The 23837-nt window shown below is 38.8% G+C and overlaps 1 protein-coding gene across 1 annotated transcript in view; it reads right to left on the reverse strand.

The window, feature by feature from the left end:
- The window catches only part of LOC145460400 (uncharacterized), a 23513-nt gene extending 231 nt beyond the window's left edge, over positions 1–23282 (reverse strand). Inside the window, exons 1-27 of the mRNA XM_081445179.1 lie at positions 20051–23282; positions 16567–16730; positions 14279–14354; positions 13400–13518; positions 12864–12911; positions 12411–12491; positions 11775–11833; positions 11129–11286; positions 10978–11022; positions 10594–10630; positions 10038–10156; positions 9138–9212; positions 8835–8888; positions 8481–8533; positions 7743–7860; positions 7229–7531; positions 6363–6812; positions 5651–6017; positions 5144–5298; positions 4666–4819; positions 3915–4474; positions 3102–3390; positions 2434–2547; positions 2237–2335; positions 1854–1940; positions 1222–1364; positions 1–467 (exon numbers count right to left, since the gene is read on the reverse strand). The exon at positions 1–467 is cut by the window's left edge and continues 231 nt beyond it. Coding sequence (XP_081301305.1) covers positions 264–467; positions 1222–1364; positions 1854–1940; positions 2237–2335; positions 2434–2547; positions 3102–3390; positions 3915–4474; positions 4666–4819; positions 5144–5298; positions 5651–6017; positions 6363–6812; positions 7229–7531; positions 7743–7860; positions 8481–8533; positions 8835–8888; positions 9138–9212; positions 10038–10156; positions 10594–10630; positions 10978–11022; positions 11129–11286; positions 11775–11833; positions 12411–12491; positions 12864–12911; positions 13400–13518; positions 14279–14354; positions 16567–16634 — 4035 coding nt within the window. The 5' untranslated portion in view covers positions 16635–16730; positions 20051–23282 and the 3' untranslated portion in view covers positions 1–263. The remainder of the gene's footprint in view (positions 468–1221; positions 1365–1853; positions 1941–2236; positions 2336–2433; positions 2548–3101; positions 3391–3914; positions 4475–4665; positions 4820–5143; positions 5299–5650; positions 6018–6362; positions 6813–7228; positions 7532–7742; positions 7861–8480; positions 8534–8834; positions 8889–9137; positions 9213–10037; positions 10157–10593; positions 10631–10977; positions 11023–11128; positions 11287–11774; positions 11834–12410; positions 12492–12863; positions 12912–13399; positions 13519–14278; positions 14355–16566; positions 16731–20050) is intronic.
- Positions 23283–23837: the final 555 nt, after the last annotated feature.

The following is a 23837-nucleotide window of genomic DNA, read 5'->3' on the forward strand; positions in this document are numbered from 1 at the left end:
GCTGACCACTCGCTGAAAATCTCACCACAAATCACCACTTTAACTACAATTTATATAACAAGCTCTCTGCGTTATTTTTTTTCTCTCGCACAAAGCCAAAACCAACAGTCACGCTAACCTTGCAGACAAGAGCTTGGCTCTACACAACACTAACAGGAAAATTTACAATAGCCAGACCTTTCAAATTAATACATTACTACAGAAGTGCATCTTAACTACAATATTCTCTTAAGTCGGAGGGAGACAGGACACTAGAGCCCAGGTCAATGGTGGTAGAACCCAGCCGTCTGTGATGGAGCGGCTTGGTACGGCGATTGAAAACGGACATGCGCTGGAGCAGAAGGACTAGTTACCAAGTATTGAGGCGAACTGTTTGGTATCCGCGGCGGTGGCTGTGACGGAGAGGGAAGCTGGGGCGCGGCCGTTGCTATGTAGTGAGTTGGATGTGAATGACTTATTCTGTAACTCTGAAAGAAAAAAAAAATTAATTCATTATATAGTGTCTCTAGTGGAAAAGAAAGTTACCAGCTTTTTGGAGGTATAGTCTAGAATAGAGCGGTTTTCATTTGAGTGTTGAAAAGCAATAGATCATTTTCACGTTACGTCATCACTTTCTAAAATCCAAAACTAAAGAGCCACCAAAGTTTTCATCCTCATCAGGCATAAGAGGGGGTATATTTATATCTGTTTAAAATTTTACAGTTCAATAGCGTGCTTCGTTTGCAAACAGAGCATTTTGAATTTCAGGGTTATGGAGGTGTAAATTTCTGCAAAACATTTCGACTTATATCTGAAGCACAGGCCTAAAACTTAGAGAAGTGTCTTATTTAGTTATCTTCTATAACATCACAATTTCGTAGCGTTTTCAACTGGATGGTTTTCAATTTATTTTTTTATTGCGTGACAGTGAAAACGATGTATTGGTTTTGCATCACTACGCTGGACGAATGGCTTTAAAACTCGCGCCACTTTGTCATCCAATCAGAATTAAAACCAACACCAATCGTGACTCGTTCGCACACGTTTTCCCGCGCTTTGAGTCAGCTGCATGTAATTACTTCAAGTTTTGATTGGTTCACTGGATTGTCTGTGTCTTTTGTGATTGGCTGAAGTGATTGCATTGGTTCTGGTTTCACTACACTCGATAGAAAACCGCTCCAATGCCAAGTCAATCTGCAAAAATATAAATAAATGAGCGAATAGACAAAGGCAGAAACCTACCGCTTGAGGAAACTGTGAGAGAAGCGAGGGACGATGTGGAATATGTGTGGAGTGTGTGTGCGAGGAAGCAACTGCCATCGGAGTGTTTATGTAGATGTTGGAGTTCGAATTACTATCCTCGTCCTCAATTTCCATAGCATCACCTGCACAAGTACAAAGTGAAGCACATTAATGGTGAAGTCTGCATACGAGCCAAGTGGCCCATCAGGCCGGAGGTGATCCCGGCTTCTGTAGCATGAAATGACCGGGAGTATTTCTACTCCTCTCAGGTTACGATGTTAGTCAATCGCAAGGTTATCCCCAGCCTTAAGTTCCCCAGTACCCATTTATACACCTGGGAGGAGAGATCGAGGCACTGGGTGAGTAAAGTGTCTTGCTCGAGATCACAAGACAATGTCCCGGACTGCTCGATCCGGAGACAAGCGCACTAACTATGAGGCCACCGCGCCTCCCATGAAGCTCATTAATAGTCAACACAAATATTTCTACCAGCGTTCAACATGCTTTCGTTGACTAAGAGTCCCAGAAATTTCGTTGATGAATTCGGAAAGCGAGTGGAACTATTCCTTCATTCCGTCAAAGGTTATCAGACTCCACAAGTTACACAAACCCAAGGCAGAGTTTAAACGTACCAGTTATTTCCGCAGGCGTATTAGAAGACTCGTTGCTGCTGGTACTGTTGCTTGGAGATCTGCCAACCACTGTTGAGGGCTTCGAATCTAAGGTTAGAGGGGCAGAAGGCGTTAAATACGAAACTTAAATAGAAACAAAAGCCACTCCATTTTTCGGGACCAGTGCGAAAGTATAGTTATATTATATATGCATACTCAAAAAGAAATGCCAAGTTACTTAAGCCTTAGTTTACGAATATAGCAGTCAATGATTCCATATGCACACTGGAAAATGAAAATTAATGTTCGGCAAGTCAACACGGAAAAAACTACACTTCAAACCTGCCCTTTAATTTTTAACCAAGTACTGGTTTCAAAAACATGACTATTAACAAGAGAAATACCTTTTTGCAGGTGCACGGCAAAGAATGATGACAGCTTTTCATTGGCCTTGGCCAGACTTTCCTCTTTTTTTGTCAGCTCTTCATGTTTCTTTTGAATTTCTGCAAGCAAACAAGTGTCTTGTCACGCTCCGAGCATTAATTAAGAAGGAAATCACCAGACATCAGACAAAATTTCAAGAGATATTCAAAACCCTCACCTCTCTTGAGGCGTGAATCCCCGTCACCGTACATGAAGCCTTTTCCTTCTCTTGAAGAGGAACTACCTCTGTCATACGCACTGCTAGGAGCTTTTGTCAGCCGACGCAAGAGAACTAAAAAAATACAATGCCAGTGAATACGTTCATCTTATTGTGTTTCTGAACTCAAAGTGCAGGGTTAATATTACCTACATGTGGTACTAAGGCCTGCTGTTTTATAAAAAGGTCACATAACATGTCCCTCTAAACAAAAAGACCATTTTCGCATTTTTAGTACTGGACTGGCACTAGCTTACAATGGATGCCCATGTGGAGGAATGTCATGGAAAAGAAACCTCATTTGCATTTGAAAAGACTCCTCGCATTGGCCTCAGTTGCAAGCTAGTATCAGTCCAATACCAAAACCTTATGCACACGCACACACAGTCAGGGAATTCATTAAGGGCCAGGAACCAGGCAAATTAACTGGCCGTGAGAATGGTTTTGACCGCCTGGTTTGACCATGTATTGGAAAGTTTTTCTGATTGAGAAGTTCAGTTCCAAAAGTTTTGCCTGCCTGTGAAAACCACTTGCTCTCCTGCTGAAAACGTTGATGAAACCCCTGACACTGCATGTCGACAACACAGAGTGATAGCATTTTATTTATGTCAGCAGTTCAATCTGTTTACCAGATGATTTGTCCTCTGAATCCGGACTGACAGGTTCCAAATGAGGTCCATTTATGTCCCCACCGCTGACAACTGGTCGATGAACAAGCGATGGCGTCGTAGAGGATGCACTGAGATTCGGAAGTGATGCGCTTAGAGATGACGATTTTATAACCGACGACGAGAAGCTTGATGCAGATGAAGAGTTCGACGGAGGCGTCACAACAGCTGTATGTTGCGGGAACGTTCTTGGCGGCAAGTCCACTGACAGTCTGTTACGAGATCGGTTGCGATATTCTAACAAGGACACCTGCAGAATAAAAGAATAGCTAAGCTCAACTGCATAATGACATTACTGTTTCTATTACTTGTGGATCTAAAAGGCTGTGTGATTTGTAACCCACCTGTAGAATACCGGTAATTTACAGCATATCAAGGAATTATTGATATCTAACTATGGATTGATCTTTCTCAAACTCATTAATTCATCAAGTTTAAACAAAGGAAATCACGACTGTGAAGGTGTTTGGATATCTGATCTTAAGAAGCATAGCTTTATACGATTTTATTTCTCCGTTTTCTCCTTAGTTTTAGTTTCGATTGAGAAGATATATCAAACACTCGAGACAGTGTTTGACCACATTTCCACACTCCTCGAAGTTTATCAAAAATACTGCACTACGAGTCGTATTTTCAACTCTCTTCTCAGTGTCTGGAAATGTGGTCAAACACAGTCGTTAGTGTTTGATATTATTTAAAATAAAAATTGTTCATACCTACAGTTCTCCTCTGTAACATAACAAACCAGAACGTCGTTTAGCTAAGCCTTCTCACCTTTTTCTTTCCCGGTGTTCCAGACGAGTCATTACTCTGAGAAAACTGCACCACAGACTGCCCAGCGATGGGCGTCACCACAGCTACAGGTGACACAGAACTTGTCACCAAAGGAACACCATAACCAGGGGACAAAACAGGATTTGTGCTAGTAACGGGCGAGTTATTTACAAGTCTTGGATCACTGGGTCTTCTCTGCAAAATTCCAGAGTCACTAGTTGTCACTGTGATAGCACAATTCTGTGAAGTGACTGTTGAATTTTTAGTCTCTATTGAGCTTGATGCAATAGAAGTGTTAACTTTCAAAAGTGTTTGTTCCCTCAAAGAAATTCGTTCATTGTTTGTGATAGGTTCTTCTTTATGAGGTTGTAAGTCGTTCACACTGTCCGCTAATACAATCTGCACTTGCTGTTCCAGTGCAACAGGTGAGCTTACAATAAGTGGTTCCTCGCACAGCGCCTCGCCAGATATAGTTTGTGATGTCAAATTAGCAGATTGCTCTGATTCAGACGCCATCTTTTGGTACCTTCTTAAATGTCGTTTCTTGAGGGGCAATGGATCTGTTGAAACATGACAAAGAACATGGAATTACAATTACAGGTAAAACCAGGTAAAATTAAAAAGCTTCTTTTTCATATTCATAGTTAACTGTACAATGGACAAAGCACACAGCTGCGTGGTCCTGTGAACCATTTCAGAGGAAGACAAAAGGGAACAGAGCACTGGGGAAATTCCACACAGATATACATACCTATAATTTTAGGGAGACCATTTCTCCTCAGCGAAGACGGAATTGTTTTACCATTTACCAGCCCACTCACAGCACTGCCAACATTGAGTTTGAAACCATTTGGAGGCCTTTCATTGACCATGTTCTGACCATAAAGGTATTGAAATAACCACCTCTGCAAGGGAAAGAACAAAGAAATTGTAGCTGGTTGGGAAAAAAAGGTTTTCATCCATCTCTCAAAATACTAATTATCATTACTGATTATCATACAGTACCTTCACTGTTAGTGATGAGAATTCAGTGTCACACCAAAAAAAAAAACATTCCTCTTGTGTTGACAAGCTTCTTTACATTACCTTGGTTTACTTAACAACTTTGAAAGGTTGTTAGGATAAGCTAACCATTGATCACTCATACTCCACAAATAGATGTTTGATAATTGAGCTTAACTGAATCTCAAGCTAAAAATAAAATTGAAACTAGTCTTGCTTTCAAGTACCTTCTTTAGTGATCCATACAAAGGGCTGGATCTTGTAACTCGGTGGCCAAACTTCACAGATGCCACAGGACTTCCAGGCGCAGGTCCTGGGCTTGTTCGCTCAGTAGCAGAGCCACTGTAACCACTTGTTACACTCTCTGCACTAGTTGGGGAGCCTATGCGCGGGTGAATACGATAACAAAATGTAAGTAAACCACTATGATGAAGGAACTGGGAGACATGACTTGTAGTCCTGATATCAACCTCAGGTTGCATTCTTGGAGAAGGAAAATCAACTACAGGTGTAGCACAGTAGCTCTCCCCATAATGATAGCAAGGCTTAGAGCTATAGCTTGGAACAATTAGATTGGAGGTCTCTAACATGAATCAATCAGCTATCAAGGGGCATTGATATGGTGGAGGAATTATTTTTGCAAGAACTGGGAAACTTAGCGGTATGTTGTAGACAGGGGTAACATCAATATCGATAGCACCATATAATTTCAGACTTCACTAGAAAATAACTACCTGAAGTTGACGGACATGGACTTGGAGTATTTCTGCCACTGCCGACAGCCACATTTATCTCAACAAGACATTCTGCAAGTGAATTATTCAAGTCCTTGCCTAACACACTACTATCCACTGTACTTGGTGAGCACTCAGTATCAGCAGGAGCAGGCAACACATTTTCTGAAAGAGTATTTGCACTGTCTGGTAGAATATCTTGTTCAGTTGTGCTACTGGCAGTGCTGAGTACAAGCTTTGGTTCACTCTCCTCTCTTGGTGTAATGGGGGAGTTAGGAGTAGAGGCTTCACTGTGATCTGCTAGCTCTGTCTTTACAGACACTGTGGTGTCTTTGGTGGGAGTTTCTTTCACCTCTTCTTCCACACTCTGAAATAAAAACAAAACACAACATGAGTTTTTGGAAATAAATTTATAACAGTTTTCATTAAAACCTGGATCACTGGATGATGCAATTCAAGAGTGTTCGCTGGCTCAGCTTCTATGTTATATATGACCCATTAAACCATGCGCTGGAAACCTAACATGGTAAGCTCACACATAATTTTTCACTTCATTTTTATTTGCATTTTACTTTAGTTTTCTACATTTTGGGGAAAAACAATTATTCCACTCACACTAGTTGGAAATGAGATGATTATAGCACAATTTTCGATTAAATTGTTACATATCTTTCATCATGACACCCAGCCTATCCCTTCAATAATTACATACCTGCTTAGTATCCTTAGGAAACCTAAAGCTTCTGTTAGGTGAAGTGGATGGAGTCACAGTGCTAGGTTCCTGTTCTGGTAATGACGACGCAGATGTCACCTTTGGCGTCGTGGGAGTAGTGGCATTGCTGCTGTGATCATCTGGAGACAAAGGTTCTGAAGAACAACTTGACAGCCTGGCTCGCTTTCTTTTAAAGCCTGGTGCTCCTGTTCGTCTCTTACTCAAGGCCCTCTTTATCCCCTTAATATTCTTACTGAGCTTGTTAAACGTCACATCTTGGTTGACTGGGCTAATCAGCTCATGTTTGTGTTCTTTCTGGGTTTGCTGTTTCCGTTTTTCTTTCTTTTCCATTTCTTTAATTTGCCTCAGGTATGCCTCCAGCTTTCTTTCCTCTCTGCTCTTCTTGCCTCGCTTCTCAGGGTTGTTTTCTATGTCAGAGTCACTGTCACCCTACAAAACCATGATACCATAACATTAGCATCATCATCACTTACTCAGGTGGAGGCAGCATGGCAGAGTGGTTAGTATGCTAGACATGAAATCTGGAGGTTGCTGGTTCAAGTCCCACTCTGACAACTTAGCTGAAGTTGTTTCTAGGTAGACCCAAGTTCACCTTGTCAGTCATGCTTGGAAATAGCCAACTGGTCTGCATCCTGCCAGTTGGAATGTTTAAGCCTATTATGTCTGGTTGATATATTTATTTTGTCAGGTTAAGTGTCATGCAGGTGAACTAACTATATGCATGTGTAGCTAAGCACATTGACCACTACAAACAACTACATTTACAACATCACTCTTTTTAACACTGCTCTAACTTATTTTATTCATATCAAACCTTCACATCACAAGATGTTTATTTTTCTCACCTGCAAGCTCTGACTATTACCCAGTGACACTCTGAGGGGGGACATCTTTTGATGTGGGCCGGAGTTGCTATCCTCGTCATGTGCCTTAAATTTTTTTTGTGTGTGGTTATCATGATTTTGATTCTGGAATTTAAGGTTGTACTTCATCACGCCACACATGTCTTGAGCACAAGCACAGTCCAGGTAGCTATTGTACTCTTCAAACTGGAACTCAAATGGGATTGTGATTTCGGCCCCTTTTGGTAAGGGACTTGACGAGAAGATCCCTAAACAGACTCTCCCACTGAGCATGAAGTGCCGGACCTGAAATAGCAAATTCAATCCAATGTTAGACCATAGAGAGAACAATTTTTCTTATGACAAACAGCAGTACTATCCACCTTTAAATGTGTCAAATATTTTTGCTCTACTCCAAGACAAAATAAATCTGAAACTTCAATTGTCCAGATTTGGCTGGTGAAAATAGCACAGGACTGGAATTGTCCTAAGTTGGAACCTGTGAAATGTTACTCACCACCGAGTTGGGAGAGCAGGACCTTCTGGCAAACCTTGCATCATTACCATGAGTTCTTGCATCCACACACAACTGTAAGTGGTCAAGTTTTGAATAATAGAAGACGTATGGACTGCACCTGTACATGAGAAACAAGCATACGGGGTGCTTTACTCAGAGAGACATACAGCTAGATGTACATGTACATGTGGGCAAACTAAGCATCCATGAAGCACGGCTTTCAAAAAGGGCTGGAAACAGGGAAAATTGACCGGTGGGGAGGACAGTTTTGACCGCCTGGTTTGACCACGGAGAGTGAAGCTTTAAAAGAAGTTCTGTTCAAATAGTTTTGCCTGCCTGTAAAAAACCAGTTGCCTTCCTGCTTAAAACATTAATGAAACCCCTGCAATGAAGTGGTTTGGCGTGTTCCTAATCCCACTGTTGCAGCCCTGTTCACAGTGCCTGCAGATAGCCCAAGCCCTGTTACATGCAGTTTGTCCTACCATTATGCCATAATAGATGACAGTAAACTTCTGGCATATTTCTGCAGCAGCCAGTGCTACATGTGAAAGTGAACTGTCCTGCCCAACAACACATTATGGCACATTACATTACAGCAGTGGCCAAGGCATTCATTTCCTACAGTTACATGTAGGATATGTATGATACATTTATATCTAATTTGAAAAACTAAACCAAACTAAACTTAACTCATTTCAAAAACTAAACCAAGGCACTAATTAAAAGCAGAAAAATTACCTTTTGAAAAATGGATTTTCTGATTCAAACTTGGAGAGGAGCATGAGTTTTCCCTGAAAGAAAGAAGAAAAAACATTTTTCAAAAGTCACAAAATTGCCCTCAAGTTTCCCCCAGATTCTTAGTTTACGGTTTTGGGGAAATAGCATAATGATTCCAGTATGGCTTCAAAAAGAGAGTTGCAATTGAGATCTACAAGTAAACTACAAAAAAGCACCAAGTCCTGAACCATCCCATACCAAGCAGAAAATATTAACTCTCTTTGTGTACCATCTTCTACTTCCAATTTGAATGTCTTACTTCTTTTTCAGTCCAGATAATTAACTCCAGTTACATTCATGTACGATAACACTAACCTTGCACTGAACAATGAACTTGTCTTTGTCCATGTCTTCTGTGGCAACGATACCCTACAAAAACAACAGAAAGGCGATATGATTTAGATCTGATCAATGTTTCTAGAAGATCAACACCATTTCAAACTCCACCTCAATCACAATGCTTAATATAGGTTTGTTTCAGTAACCAACATGTTCCTATAGCCTTATAAAACTTAGCAGTCCTCTCCATTTTTACTAATTGGACAATAAATAGATCAATTTATTACATATAATAACTATCAAGAATGGATAAGCTAGGAAGTAGCAAACAACATTTACCTTTCTACATTGCTGCACTTCTACAACTTTGCATAGCTGATCATCACTGGCAACAGATGGCAAGAATCCATTTTCCTGAAGAAAAACAAACTCAGTTTAAGATACAGGTACAGACTCACTCAAGGTGAGTGGTTAAAAAAGGACACACTACCCATTTTAAAACACCATGTGCCAGTGTTTACCAAGCACACAGAAAACATGGTCAAGTATCCTACATGTTAAGAAGGTTTTACAGTATGTCAATTGTTTCCAAGTGATCAAGCTTCCTACAGGCTTTCCAAATTTTGGACATGTAAACAGTAATAGCCATTTTCACAGTTAACTTTTCTCATTTAAACATGCATCAGGGCTCCAAAAAGGTGCCATCCCATTGTGAGGGACAAGCTGGGCAAGTAACTTTTCATTCTCAGTTGCCCAATGGGCAAGGAATCAGGTAAGTCATCTGCCAACTAAATCATTAAAAGAGCAAACTAAGACTTGCCCATAGCAACCAGAATTTAAGAGCAACTTGTCCCAGGGGCAGCTGGAATTCACGTTTTTTGTTAGCCCTGCTGAAGGCATGGCAAATGTGGGCAGAAACTACAACACTGCCTGAAATTGTCTCACATACATGTTGGATTACCTTCTAATGCAAATGAGAAAAGTTATCCGTGAAAAGAGCTATTGCCTCTAGGAAAAACTTTCAGAAATTGTCAATGAAAATGAATAGTGTTGTTATTAGTTCATATAGTGTGATCATCCAGGTGAGTGTAGTTCTGAAAAGAACTGCTGTTGGTTGTCACCAACAACAGTTCTTTTCAGAACTACACTCACGCGGACGATCACACTATACGAAGTATTGATACTCCTGGGTTCAAACCATTTACTATGCAGTGTTGTTATTGTAACAAACAAACACACCTGTATTGAGTTTAGAGCTAGTTGTTCCAGCTCCTTGCTGTAAATATTTTCTTTCAACTCCTCGTAATTATCAAAAGAATTGCATGTGTTGTCCCATGCCTCGTTAGTTTCCTCATCAACTGAAGAAAAAATGAAACTTCAGACAAGTGTGGGAATTGTGTCATGTTCAACACTAATTAAGAAAAATTTTTGAAAGCATATAAAAAGCCAGTCAACACTTATCAAAATATTAATTGTACAGTGGACACTCTGTTTGGTCAATCAAATCTATCAAACTATATTTTATATTGTGCCAGATATACAGCAAGCCTGTGGTCTAAGAAACATTTCAAAGAACCAAAGGTTCCTAACCACAAAAATATTAAGCTTGTATGAAAAAAGTAATTTTTATCGAGTCACCCAAAGGCAAAAGTCAGACGACTGTTGAACCTGGGTGCTTCTAGAGCACAGCCCTGTATACACACATACATGTAGGAACCACACAATATACATGTCATGGTAACAGAAGACTATGAAAAAAAGCTTTTTGAAAGCCTAGAGGAAGAGATCAACTCACCAGGAACAAATCCAGGGGCAGGCTTTTGCTTCTGTCTCTGTATCACAACCAGATCAAGGGTACATCAGTAAACTAACAACAATTTTTATCCTTCATTAACCCAAATAACTTTTTTCTTTCAAATTCTGAAAGCATCTGGGAGTGTCTTTACATTGTAACAACTCCAGCAATTGGTACACAGGCAGAATTTCAAAAATATAATTTTTCCAACAACTATGATTGTATCTATCCATTGCCCAGACTTTTGTGAAGAATAAAGAAAATTACATTTATCAACTACACACCCAACAAGAATGACTAAATTTTCAGAACTTACCCTAAAAGAAATGCTTCACTACAGAAAATCAAGAACCTGGGATAGAAGGAAAATAATTTTGCACCTACCCGCCTTCTCTTGGGTTTCTTCTCCTTATCGTGATTTTCACTAGCCTGTTATGCAAAACAATTCAGTAAGAAAATCACAAAATTAACAGTTAAAAAAAAGAGATTCCCTATGGTTAATGAAGATGCCAACAAAATAAAAGATTTTACTTACATGAAGAATATCTTTATCTTTAACCTTGATCTTGTTAGGGCCCCGTTTTCGCTTCTGGCTAACTTTAGCTGTTAGCGTGATCCTTGTTGGTGTATTAGAAATGGCAGTGTAAGATGGCGTGTCCCTGTCTTCTTCACTATCATCATCGTCGTCATCATCTTACAGAGGCAAAGATATTTATGTTAGAATTGTCAACAACTTTATCAAAAGGTGACTAGTAATGGAAAGACATCTAATTGAGCTTAAATATTAGCCAAAATGTTATCACAAAAAATTGGTCAGTAAAAAACTAGGCAAGAAATTAAAATATTGTTAAAGGACAAGAGGCAGTTGTCAGGGCTGTGCTCTAGAAACGCCTGGGTGCCATAGGTGACTAACTTTGTGCCTTTGGGTGACTGAAAAACTGACTTTTTTCATCTTAGCTCAGGTTTTTATGGTTTGGAACCTTTGGGCTCCTCATAATTTTATCTTTGACCACAGCCTTGCTTACCCAATGAGCGTAGTGTTACATGTTAGCTAAAAGAATCAAAACATCTCTGAAATCATTCTATTAGTGACTGCAAGGAAGCTTTATGTTCAAAGGCAAGGAAAAACCTAGAGAAACCATCAATGAGTGCTCAAGGATGAGGACAATTCAAGGACCTACCACTTTGCTCCTCTCTTTTCCGCTCTTGAATTGCCCTGGCCCGTTCTCTGTCCAATGTTCTGGGAAGGCAGAAAAATGTACACTTCACGAGAGGTCCACAATTAAAAGTATATTACATGCAGATGGGAATTGAAAAGAAAGAGTGACAATGTCCTTAAAACGTAAATCTCACTTTGTTATTGAAATGAATATACTTGTGAGAGTCCTTGATATATTTTTAAGCCAGTGTCAATGCAATACACTGTCTTGAAAGCAGACAGGTGCAATGAATACAAAGGGAGTCTAATCAACCAAGGATATTGTCTAAATGCAGAACGGATCTACATGTATGGTATTGTACATATTGATATTCAACAAGGACAATTTATAATTTTGAGATAAGCATTAACCAATTCCCTAGCATTTTACATAAGAAAAACTCTACACGTCTAGACGACACTTCAAGCAGTCTTTTCCATTAACTAATTAATTACTCCATGCCATTGATTTTTGTCCAAGGCTGTACCAGAATACTTTAAACACTAATGATTATGTATGTCACACAGAAAAAAAATTGTATACAGCTAATAGCCTTTTAGATTTTCAAGTATAGTTGCACGCAATAACTTGGTTACTCATTTTGAAAATGTTTCTTACCTCGGTTGACACTGATCACAAAGGTAGTTTTCAGGCACGGCATCAGAGCTGATTCCCATACACTCTATGTGCTGCCACACACTACAAGAAAAAATAAATTACAAAAAAAAAGAAAAGATAAATTTGAGCATCCTTCCATACAGCATCATTCCTACAGTTTTTGGAAAATTTTCATACTATGCACTTGAAAATTTGGAAATATGAGTTACACATACATGAACTAAAGTAACATTGACAAACCAGCCAGCACAATTCTCATGAACTCTACAATAGACCAATTTCGAAACATTAAAATTCAGCCTAAAACAATGGACCTCAGTACGAGGCTACGGGAAATAACTACAGAGTTTGTGGAGTTTATTTTGGAGCCTCGTGCTGAGGTCTATTGTGTTAGGCTGAATTTTAATATATCGAAATTGCTCTATTACATGTAAGCAACACAGGAAAACAAACCTGCACTTGTCGCAACAAATCATGTAGCCATCATCATGATCAAACTCACTAGAAGGAGAGAGAATGATCGTGAACCATTAAAATGCATTTATTAATATTTCAAGCGTCGAGTGTTAGCATATTCCCAATGATGTCTTATTTTCTAAGAAATGGTAATACTAAATGGAATTTTTTCTTTATCCATTCTCCAAGATTAATTTTCCAGTCTGTACAATTGACCATACTTGAACAATGATTGAGCTACAATAAAGATCACAGATGCAGCTAAGACCTGGTTACAAGCTAATTTCACCAGCTGAAAGAGAGCTTATCACTGGCTGAAACTTCACTAGAGAACAAAGACAAAGCTCAACAAGCCAGAAAAGCAGCCCAAACTTTTACAAATGTGTCTGCCAACTGTCTTTTCAGCTACATCCCTGAGAAAGATGTTGCAGAGAAATATCTACTTGCCAAGAAGATGAAGGATGCAAACGCAGTTGATAACTGCACGTTTAGGTCACTTAATATTCCTAGTTGAAAGTAATAAGCTTTCTTACCAAATACACCTTGTAACACCATCATCTTCATCATCCTCATTCCCTGTATCACCATCTTCAGGCCCTGGACTGTTAGAATCAGGAGGCGTCATGGGAGGAGGCTGCCCATAGTTATGATCCTGAAATAATCAAAGCATGTTAGTATAAGCAACCAAATGGCGACAAGTGAAATTACAAAAAAATTGGCGTTAGATTGACTTTTCAAAGCTCACAAAACAATAGCCTAAAAGAAAACAATGACCTACTTTACTAAGAACTACGATGCATTTAAAAATACAAATTTAATGGTTATTTATACGTAAGGTAAGAACAAAAATAATGTATATAATTTATTAGTAGGTAATACTATTGACTTAAAAGTTATATAGCTCCCAGTGGAGTGGTTAACAGAAGATGTACCACAGTTTACATGAGCATGTTGAGGTTCAATTTTACCTTGGGTGTGGTACAATCTGGTATTTTGTACCAAGGAAAAATTAAACCACAACATGTACATACATGAACACACATTGGCACAAGTAGAAGTAAATGTACATTTTTGGGCTTCCACTGAGAACAGTTTGGTGGAACTTTTAAACAATTGTCTTAATACCAAGCCATAATACCAGCTGGCATCCTTAAGGGTCCACCATAGTTCTAACTAAGTAGCTTGTATACCCACAAGGCCACTTAGTCCTTGTTGAATAACACAGCAAGGCAACTAAGGTAAGTCTGCATACTGGCCAAGTGGCCCCTTATCCCAGTTTCTGTAGCATGAAGTGACTAGGAGCATTTCTACTCCCCCCTGGATGGGATGCAAGCCCCTCACAGGGCTACCCCCAGCATTAAAATGGAGTTTCATTTGTAAACTTCATCCTTGAATGATTTAGCTTAGCTTACCAAGATATGGGGTATGTGGCGAATGGAGGCAATACTTGGCATTTTTGGTGCTGTGCTAGACTCAGCAGGCTGAGGGCTGAAAATAAATGAGAACAATTTATTAGCACTTTAATTGTGTCTGTCCATAACTAATTACAAAGCCATTTCAATCACTGAGCCACTTCTGAAGTGAAAAGAAATACAGCAGCTGGGACAAAGAGCATTAATCCTTGCTTGATTGTAAAGTACATTTGTAAACACGAGACTGCTAAAATGATAACTTTTTCACTTGGCATATTACCAGTATTATTTATTTATTAGCACAAGTCTCAAAAGGAATATGTGGTCACCCAAAACCATAAATTCTGTTTCAGTTGAGAGAAGATGACATGAGAGGTCAAACATGAAAATGATATTTTATAGAAGTTTGCGTGGTCTTAGTACAAAACAACAGAGGGTACAAAGACCAAATGACAACATATTGTTTTACATTCCACAATCTCAGCTGGAGAATATCTAGTTGCTGAATTTGATACAACTGGTTGTAATAAAACCCAATCCCTGGAGCATTTGGAATGTTTAGGATTGAACAATAAAGAGCATTATTTTAGCCCTGAAAAACTATATCCTGTTTTCCTCGCTATAAACTTAGGCAGTAGACAATTCTATTTACAATTATGGGGCAAACATTGAAATAAAAACTTCATCATTGCATAACTGGATTAGAGGTTTACTGCCCATTTCAAAACAAAAGCAGTTTAGGTTCCAATAACACAATGAGCAGTCTTCTTTAGATTCCTCACTCTTTCAATGTCAAATCAGAAAAGAAAAATAATCACAGAGGGTATTGCTACTTTACTTGTTCCATGATGTTTATATTAACAATAATAATGCTTTCTATCAAAATACCCATGTTACTTAGCAACAAATACAATAGATAGCAACAGAACACTACCTTAATAAAGCTGTAATGTTACACTTTGGTTAAAGTCAACGCCAAAATGAAAGGTGTAAACAACAGGTATAAATCAAGGGAATCAGACACAACTCCAAAAGAACCAGACGAAAATCCAAGCACAGAAAGAAACGATAACAAAAAATAAGTTGGCAGTCTCCAATGGACTGTTATCTCATAATAACTTGAATAGTACATCAATCTCCCTGAGAGCCAGGGAGCAATAAGCTACCATATTTTTACTAACAACTAAATGTCTGTTGGTGTTAATAAAACTGCTCTCTGACTTGGTAAATCTTATTATCATTTTTAATGTCCTTTTAATGCCGAGAACCTTCTATCCTTATATTCATGATTCATGCCCAAGTTTCAGTGACTTTAACAGTGATCACTGCAGGTTGGTACTCTATAATGGAACTCCTAAGAAGCTGAACACTGTGTTTGAAGATACATTCTGCACATTTGAGAAAATTTCTGTTACTGAAATAATGTTAGGGATAACTGAAAAACTCCATGTTGAAACAGTAGCAGTATTAACATCCTGTCTGTGAGGAGAATTAATATTCCCAAGTCTTAAGCACCATAGAAACCAGGGTTACTATCTTCTATGTACATGTATGTTGTGCTTTAATTGTACCCTTTGTACCATTTGGTATTCTCCTTTGTTCTGGTGTATGGTAATAATACATGATAATAAAATAAAACAAAGGAAAAAACCAGATTGTACCAAGGTTAGATTTGAACCACAACATGTACATTCTTTCTGTGCCTGTGTCACCATTTGCAAACAGAATCACCTTTCCTCATTACATACATTAACTAATTAATACGATAATTTTGTCATGCAGTACTCGTGAAATTACCTAAACATTATTTGATCATTTACATGTGTGTTTGTAAGAAAAAGAAATATAATGGATATAATGGATAAGAAAGTATGTTAGCCCCTATTAGTACTCAGTGCACTGTATCAAAATTACCAGCAATTAATACAGCTGTACAGGTACATCTACACTATTAACCAATAAATATGACATGGCAGCATTCACTATTCAAGCAAGTGTTCTATTAGTTGGCAAAACTATATTACTGATCTGACAACGTCAATTACCTAAAACTTTGGCATGAGTTAACTTTCACAACATAAATCCAACAGTTTCCATTAAAAACAAACATACAAACAACTTCACTTCAGACCCAACAACATTGTAATTCTCCCTACTGATTCTTAGAGTTTTGAGAATTTTGTAGCAAATCACAAATGAATCCCATGTGTGATTACTTTCTTTGCTCTAATCACATGGCCGTCAGCAGTGCTGTGATACTATAGAACAAGAAAAATTAAATTACTCACTCAGATCCAGCAGTCATGGGCTTTGAAAGGCCTGAGGGTGCTGTTTCTAACAGGAGGTTGACACTCATTACTTTTTATCTGCATGATTCATCAGGGGATGGAAGCTTAACTGCCATTAAATACGAAGCCATGGTCCACTATTGTGTTCGACAAAGCAACCAAACCTTTGAAACAAATTTGACAAGTCAGCTCTGGGTGAGCATTGACACTTATGTAAACATTAACAAACATCTGGCAAAGGAAAACTCTGCTCTTTACTGACAGCCCTCCATGTGAATAGAACACTTCTATGTTAGAATAATAGGGTATTATAATGGTGATGTTCTAAGATATTTCATTGAAAAGCTGCTCGTCAAATCATTCTCTCTCAACACTAATGCATAGCCTTAAAATGTCTTGATGACAATGTTCTAAATCAAGGCTATCATTACTATATTGAAAGAGACTGCAGGCCAAGTGTTTTATCAAGGTTTCCTGCCCCATAATGAGTTGCATACTGATCTTGACAAAAGTACAATAGAAACTTTGGTGTGATAGGGACAGAATAAAAAGAACACATCCAACGCAAGATTGCTACTGATAAGCCCTTACGAAAATATATTGATGTCCACATGGTCTCCGAGCTAAACAACAACCAGAAACACAAATTGCTACAGAAATCAAGCTTTGTAGCTTTCTATTCAAATATTCCCATGCACATATCCATGCGTAGCAGGCAAAAAGATAGGAAACATATATTAGACTACAACAGCCTTCATGCAAAATGCATCAAATCTCCAAGGGGAATGAATGAATGAATCTTGCATCATAAATATAACATGAAGCAACATTTGTGCTAATGAACGCAACGTAAATTCATGGATTGCAGGAGACGACATCAGCTTAATGAGCGCACAAGAAAACTACAGGAGCAAGAGATGTTACAGTTCTAAATCTAGAAATTAAGAAAGGTGTTCTTTTACATAAAATGGGCCTTAGGTGATATGGATATGGGCCTATGGGAAGATCTATTTGCATTTTGGTTGACACAAAGTTGTCATCAGTATTATGATGAAATATTCTTGCTATTTAAACATCAAATGTCCAATAAATATAGTTGGATTCTAATGACTGCAAGAGCCATCTTCAAATGCTGCCAGATCATGTTGAACGGTGATTCAAATTCGAACAAGCTCTCCTACTTCTGAAAATTAACAGATGTCGTGGTTGCCTGTGCAAGCTGTTATAGATGGCAAGTTTTTTTGCATTTCCCTTTGACCTGAACGCATTAAAAACAGGACAAGAAAAAATATATGCTTCATCATTCAACAGATCCAGTAAAGAAACACTTTATTTCTCAAAAAAACCTCAAGGTTAAAACAAACTGTAATCTATTTCTGTCGTATACGAATGTGTACGAATATAACGCAATCGAACCATGATGTGTTGTTATTAAATGGAAACGGCCTTTAAAAGGAGCGTTGGCGAATTAGAAATTCAAAATATATGAAGGAGAAGCTTACATCTGATACTAGATTGTTTCGATAAAAGTAATCCAAGCGAAACAGTTCAACTCAACAAGTCGACTTTTGAAACCTTCACGAGGAGCGAAGGTTGCAAGGCGAAATTATCGACCACAGTGAATACTCTTGATCTAAAAAGCGACCCAACTAGAAAGCGGCGTTTTCTATCAAATAAAGCAAGAAAGGATAAGTTTTCGCTTTCTGAACACGCATTCGAATACAAAGCACCTAACCACGTCATGAAAAATACATGCAAATCGCGACAAAAATTGAAGCGGAACGCAAATGGAGTCGAAGAGTTTTCCAAAATAGGTGAAACTAATATGGTACATAAAACACATAAACATCAGCAAAAACACTCTCTAAGCGAAGAATTAGTCGAGGTGTCGGAGAAATAAGGCCTGTAAAGCGACAGACGTGCATTAATCATAACAGCCATAGTAGAAAGCGATGAAGCAAGCAGATGGTAGTCGTTCAAACAAACACGTTTCTTCAGACGCGGTTCACTTCATCGCGACCACAATTTTCATGACAGAGGACAGCGAAAACACGCCGGGCTTTCTTGGCAAAAAAGTAGGGTAGAAAATTCAATTATTAAGACAGAAAAAGACGACATTATAATAAACTTCGCAATCGGAAGAAAGGGTTCCACGAAATGAATTGAGATACGATAAATATTTGAACACTAGAAAAGGCTACGAACTAGCGAGACACACCTTTCCAATGCAAGCATTGTAAGCGCCTAAATAGCGTTTTTTCCCTTCATCTGAGCAAACAATAGCATTTCCAGAAAGAGTAAATCTTTCCTTGACGTGATGAGAATGCCCTCTGCTCGAAAATGTGAGGTTCTACTTAGCCAGCGACCGCCATCATAAGTGGATTTCATAATTCGACAAGACAAGTTCCGAATCCAAGTGTTTTCCGTCAAGAAAACACATCGAAACCAGCAAGACAAATCTGGAGGGGTATTTCTAGTCATTTGGGCGTCTAGCATGTTTTAAATCGCTAGCAGAGAAGCTATCACTCAAGGACATTCTATTTCGGTCGTCGCATAAAAAACAAGTCGATAAAACAAAATGGCGGACGCGAGCACATGTTTAAGAGGTTTAAAACGAAACTTTCTCTTATTAAAAGAGGTGCACATGGTTTCGATAACAAGAAATAGCAAAAATATCGTTCTAGTTTTGTGGATGAGCCAGTAAAAGTACTTACGAAACAGAATTTACCGCTTGTTGAGAGCAATCGCGAGATTTATCAACATGATTCGAGTGAATCGTCTGTAATTCTACAACATCAGGGAGACAACAAATGGATGACAATGGATCAAAATTACATCGTTTTGATGGTTTAGAAGCGATGTTTGTCGACTTGCCATCGCTTTCTGCTTATTCTACGAAGCTAAGTTCGTCTTACTAAGGTCAAATTACTGAATCACTTGATATACAAAATCTTCAGCGCTGAATCGCTTTGCTTTCACTCTATGGGGGTAAATGATAGATAAAAACATCCTAGCTCTAGAGAAGCGTTGAGACGTTCAAGTACGATCAAAAATTTGGCAAGACAAGCTAGTATGGTCATCACAATTCGCTCCTCTACGCTCGAGAAAAACATCCCAAGTAGGCGTATTGATTTGAATTCTAACCTTCGCTCTGAAGGGAGCCATAATGAACTTACAAATCGACCATATCTAGTTTCGCTTCTACAATTGAAACAGCGCAAAAGGAACCGGTTGGCATGATTAAACCTAACAATACCAACGTATGAAGCTAGAAACACAGAGAAACACACACACAACAACATGAAGTAGGAGCTGGCTGTACATAAACTTGAGCTTATAACATACAAACATATCAAATTATAAACCAGAAATAGGTGGTAGTTATCGTCGCAAAAATACTTCCTAGTTACACTTTATGGATCCACCATGTACCGATGAAACGCTAGGGTACATGGAGGACTGAAATATGACGCATTCGACCTACCTAACAGCGTCCGTTGAGGGTTGGTCAAGCACCACAGTCATCTAACTCGTGCCACTTTCACTGATGTAAAGTAACTTCAAATTTCCAAAACCAAAATTTCACTGACGCTCACTCCAACACACTGAAGACACCCTAAACTTGCAAGAGGGCGTCTGCTCTTTCAAAATGTCCTGATATAACACCGTTTGGTAAAGTATTTTTACAAAAAATACAACTCACTCAACGCCATTTGCAGTTGCTCTTGCTGCTTACGAAAGAAGACAAATTTCTTGTTGTTGCGCATGCGTTTTCACCTGTTGTCACGTGACGCTTTTACTGACGTCACACAGGAAACAACAGAGCGTGGCACGAGGGCGAAGGTGGTGTGATTCTTTTCCGTTTTTAAAACACTGGACTGAAAATCAGGAAGTGTAATGTCAAACAACGTTCGAGGAAATATCACAGACGGTTTTTGAAATAGATAAATGCGTTTAAACTTCAATTGCGAGTTGCTTTGGGCAGTGAACGGCCAAACGTCATTTGTCTTCGAATCTTCAATCAAGTGGAACCCTAGTTACGACATTGTTAATATTTGGATGAATGGAAGTTTTTTAATCGAAAATGTAAAACTGGATTTACACAAAACAATGGATTCCAACTTCACGTATGCAAATTTGGCGCTGGGCAAACAATGTCCCATAAAAATCAATCGACATAATTGTTTTCAAGCTTAATTCTCTTCGTTTCTAAAGTCAATAATTTACAGCACACCAAACTGAACAAGAACAAAAGATTCCTGATCGGTAATCTCTTTGGCTGTCGCTTGTGAAAATGTCGAAGGACATTAAAAATTGAGATTCTGCATTCATCCGAGATTGCTGGTTCTCTTCGACCGTCGTCTGGAATAGTGGTGTTTTAGTGAAAGATCACGACTTTTTCGCATGGGCAAGATCGTATTTCGCGACATCCGGTCTTTACAGCGACTGACGCCGTGTTTCTTGCAACGTGGCTATTTAATCAACGAATAGAAGAACATGTTGTCTATAAATCGACGCCGAAGCTTTGTGTTCCGATGTTTCGTTTATTTTCGTACTTGTTTTATTTGTACACCAGTACAATTTTGTCTCCCTATGGTCGGTCTCGCCAAGACCTGAAGGTGTCGTTCTTCTCACCTGATGCTCCACAGGAGTTTATAACGACGAAGGTTACAAGATTTCCGCCTTGTTGTGGGGGGTCATAATAGTGGCGTTCTGATAAAATGAAAGCGTTGATCTTGTAAAGAACACGGATCAAAAAGACAGATCGGTCAAACGCCATATTAACGACGTTAAACAGAATCGAAAATTGAACGATCGATCTTGATTCAGCAGCTGGCTTTTACTGCGAGGAAATGGGAAAAAATGGCGCGACGTGCTAAATGGCGTGTTCTCAGAAATCTAGCTCATAAACAGGCTGTATAGCATGGAAAACGTAACAGAAGAGCTTTTCCTTTAAATATTCGTTACCGGATTCAAGTGTAACTGAAGAAGCCGTTCATAGGTTGGGAAAACCACGTTAATTTTCCGCTTTTCTTGGTGCTTCTTTGTTCAATTGAAAATCATCTGTCTGCCATGTATTGGTTTCTGTGGCTATTGGGTGTGTTTCTTCAGTCGCGTACAAACATCATCCCTCGTTTTCTGGTTAGTGTTGATACTTTTAATCCGAACAACTCTGCTGTTCGGTTCAAAAAAAATCTTTTTTGGATTAAGCCAAAAAATCTGATCACATAAGCTTCAATGGCTTAACCTCTGACTAACCCTATTAATATACTCTAATCATACGACAAGGCAATTCTATACTTATGCTTGAGAACTAGAAATGAAAATTATAGAAAAATTCTTGTTGACATGTGGCATAAATAGACAAGCTGTATTCAGTAAGAAATTTGAATATCGTGCAAAGCGTAACTTGACCGCGAATGGAAACAGAGAAACATGCTGGAAAACGATATGGTTTATCGTAATCATTATCGAAACAGCATGAGAAAGCTCTTAAATCGAAATAGTACGATTTGAGAACTTCCATTCTCTTTGACGAAGGCGTTTTTAATAGTTATGCAAATTTAGCTGGTGCAACAACGATTACAATTTGCAACCTGCTGGAAACTGCAAATAGAAAGTATAATTGTTCTAAACGAACACGAGAAAATCATTGATGAAAACACTTTGAATAAAGTACATTCGTCGGATTTATGAATTGTAAGAATTGATGGCACGCCTCATTTGTGCACAAATCGCTTTCCCCAACTAGTTGAAAGGGTTTTCATCATAGAAGACATCAATATAGCGCCGTTAGTTATCGATCTTCACCTGCTCGTGAAATACGTGACTTAGCGACCACTAAGTAAACAAATAAAATTATTGGCATTAGTCAGCGATTTTAAATAGCCTAAGAGCTTGAATCGTGCCCAGAACCTCGCGGAAAGAAAAATGGAAGCGAGGCCGAACCTTCTAAACCGCTGGTAAAGAGAAACGAAGGCTCTAAAACACAGAACCGTTTAAAGCTTGGGGCACTTTCCCTAGGATAAGCCCTTCAGTCATTTACTGTATCGGCTATTTCAAACTCCCGCCATTTCGAACTACAGTTACACCCAACTAATAATACAAACTCGGTTATTTCGAATTCCCCGCTATTTCGAGTTCAAAACCATTTCCCTGGGATTTCCCTCTCACTCATTTACTATCGGCCGTTTCGAACTCCCGCTATTTTGCACTATTTTTTATTTCCCCTGAGTAATTCGAAATAGCGGGTTCAACTGTGTTCAGTCAAGTGGCAAACTTGTCCCCGATGAATTAACGGCAGAAGGCTGAGTGGTTCCCTGAGGGACCCGTATGGACCGTTGTAGATCGATGTAGAGAGGTTAAAATAAGAGTGAATATATGGACTGTCTGCCTGGACCGAAAAAAGTGGCAGTTGTAGATGGTCGTTATTGGAGGTTTGATTGTATCTGGCGGACAATTTGACGGGTATTTGACGGTCAGAAATTAAGGAGCACCTCTTAAAAAAAGGAAGTTCAGGCTTATTTCCATGAGGGGCGTGTGGTTACAAAATCAATAGGATATATCTATTGCTTTCGCTAAATCGTAGAGGAAAATTAACAACGACGAGAAAGTTAATAAAATTATTGATAAAGAACACAAAAAGCTCCAATTCTTTTAATATTTTCACCTGTATCAGAAATACTGGAAACTCATGATCAGCCTTGTGGAAAACTCTCCTGTCAAAAGACATAAGATTTCCTTCTCTTTCTGCTCGGTGATACAGGGCAGAAAAAGGAAGTGAATCTCTGTCTTGTACGTTACAGCATCACAAGGAAGGAACTGCAAATTAGATTAACAGCAGCTTTTCGGTATTGCGAGTTTCTCGCAATTTTAGTTGTTCCGATTTAACGTTCTTCTTCGCTCATACATAATTTTTAAGCATTAAAAAGTACAGTGGAATCCCGATTTTTCGAACCTCCAAGGGATACGAAAATTGGTTCGAAAAATCGGAGAGTTCGAGAAATCGAGGGTAAAATTACAGTGTTCGACTGAGGAGAGGGAAACGACTTTTGGTTCGAGTTATCGGGAGGTTCGAAAAATTGAGAGTCCAATAAAGAACAGTTGTATAATTACCACTTTTTTAGTGTCTGAGATGAGTCAGAGAGGACTGAGTACTTTGATAACATTGATCGATTGATTTCGTCAACTTAACTAAAAGACTGACCGACTGACTTATTGATTGACTGATTCACTGACTGATTGACTGATTAAATGGCTGATTTTCTCAG

This window comes from Orbicella franksi, chromosome 11 (assembly GCF_964199315.1).
Source record: "Orbicella franksi chromosome 11, jaOrbFran1.1, whole genome shotgun sequence".
NCBI lineage: Eukaryota > Metazoa > Cnidaria > Anthozoa > Scleractinia > Merulinidae > Orbicella > Orbicella franksi.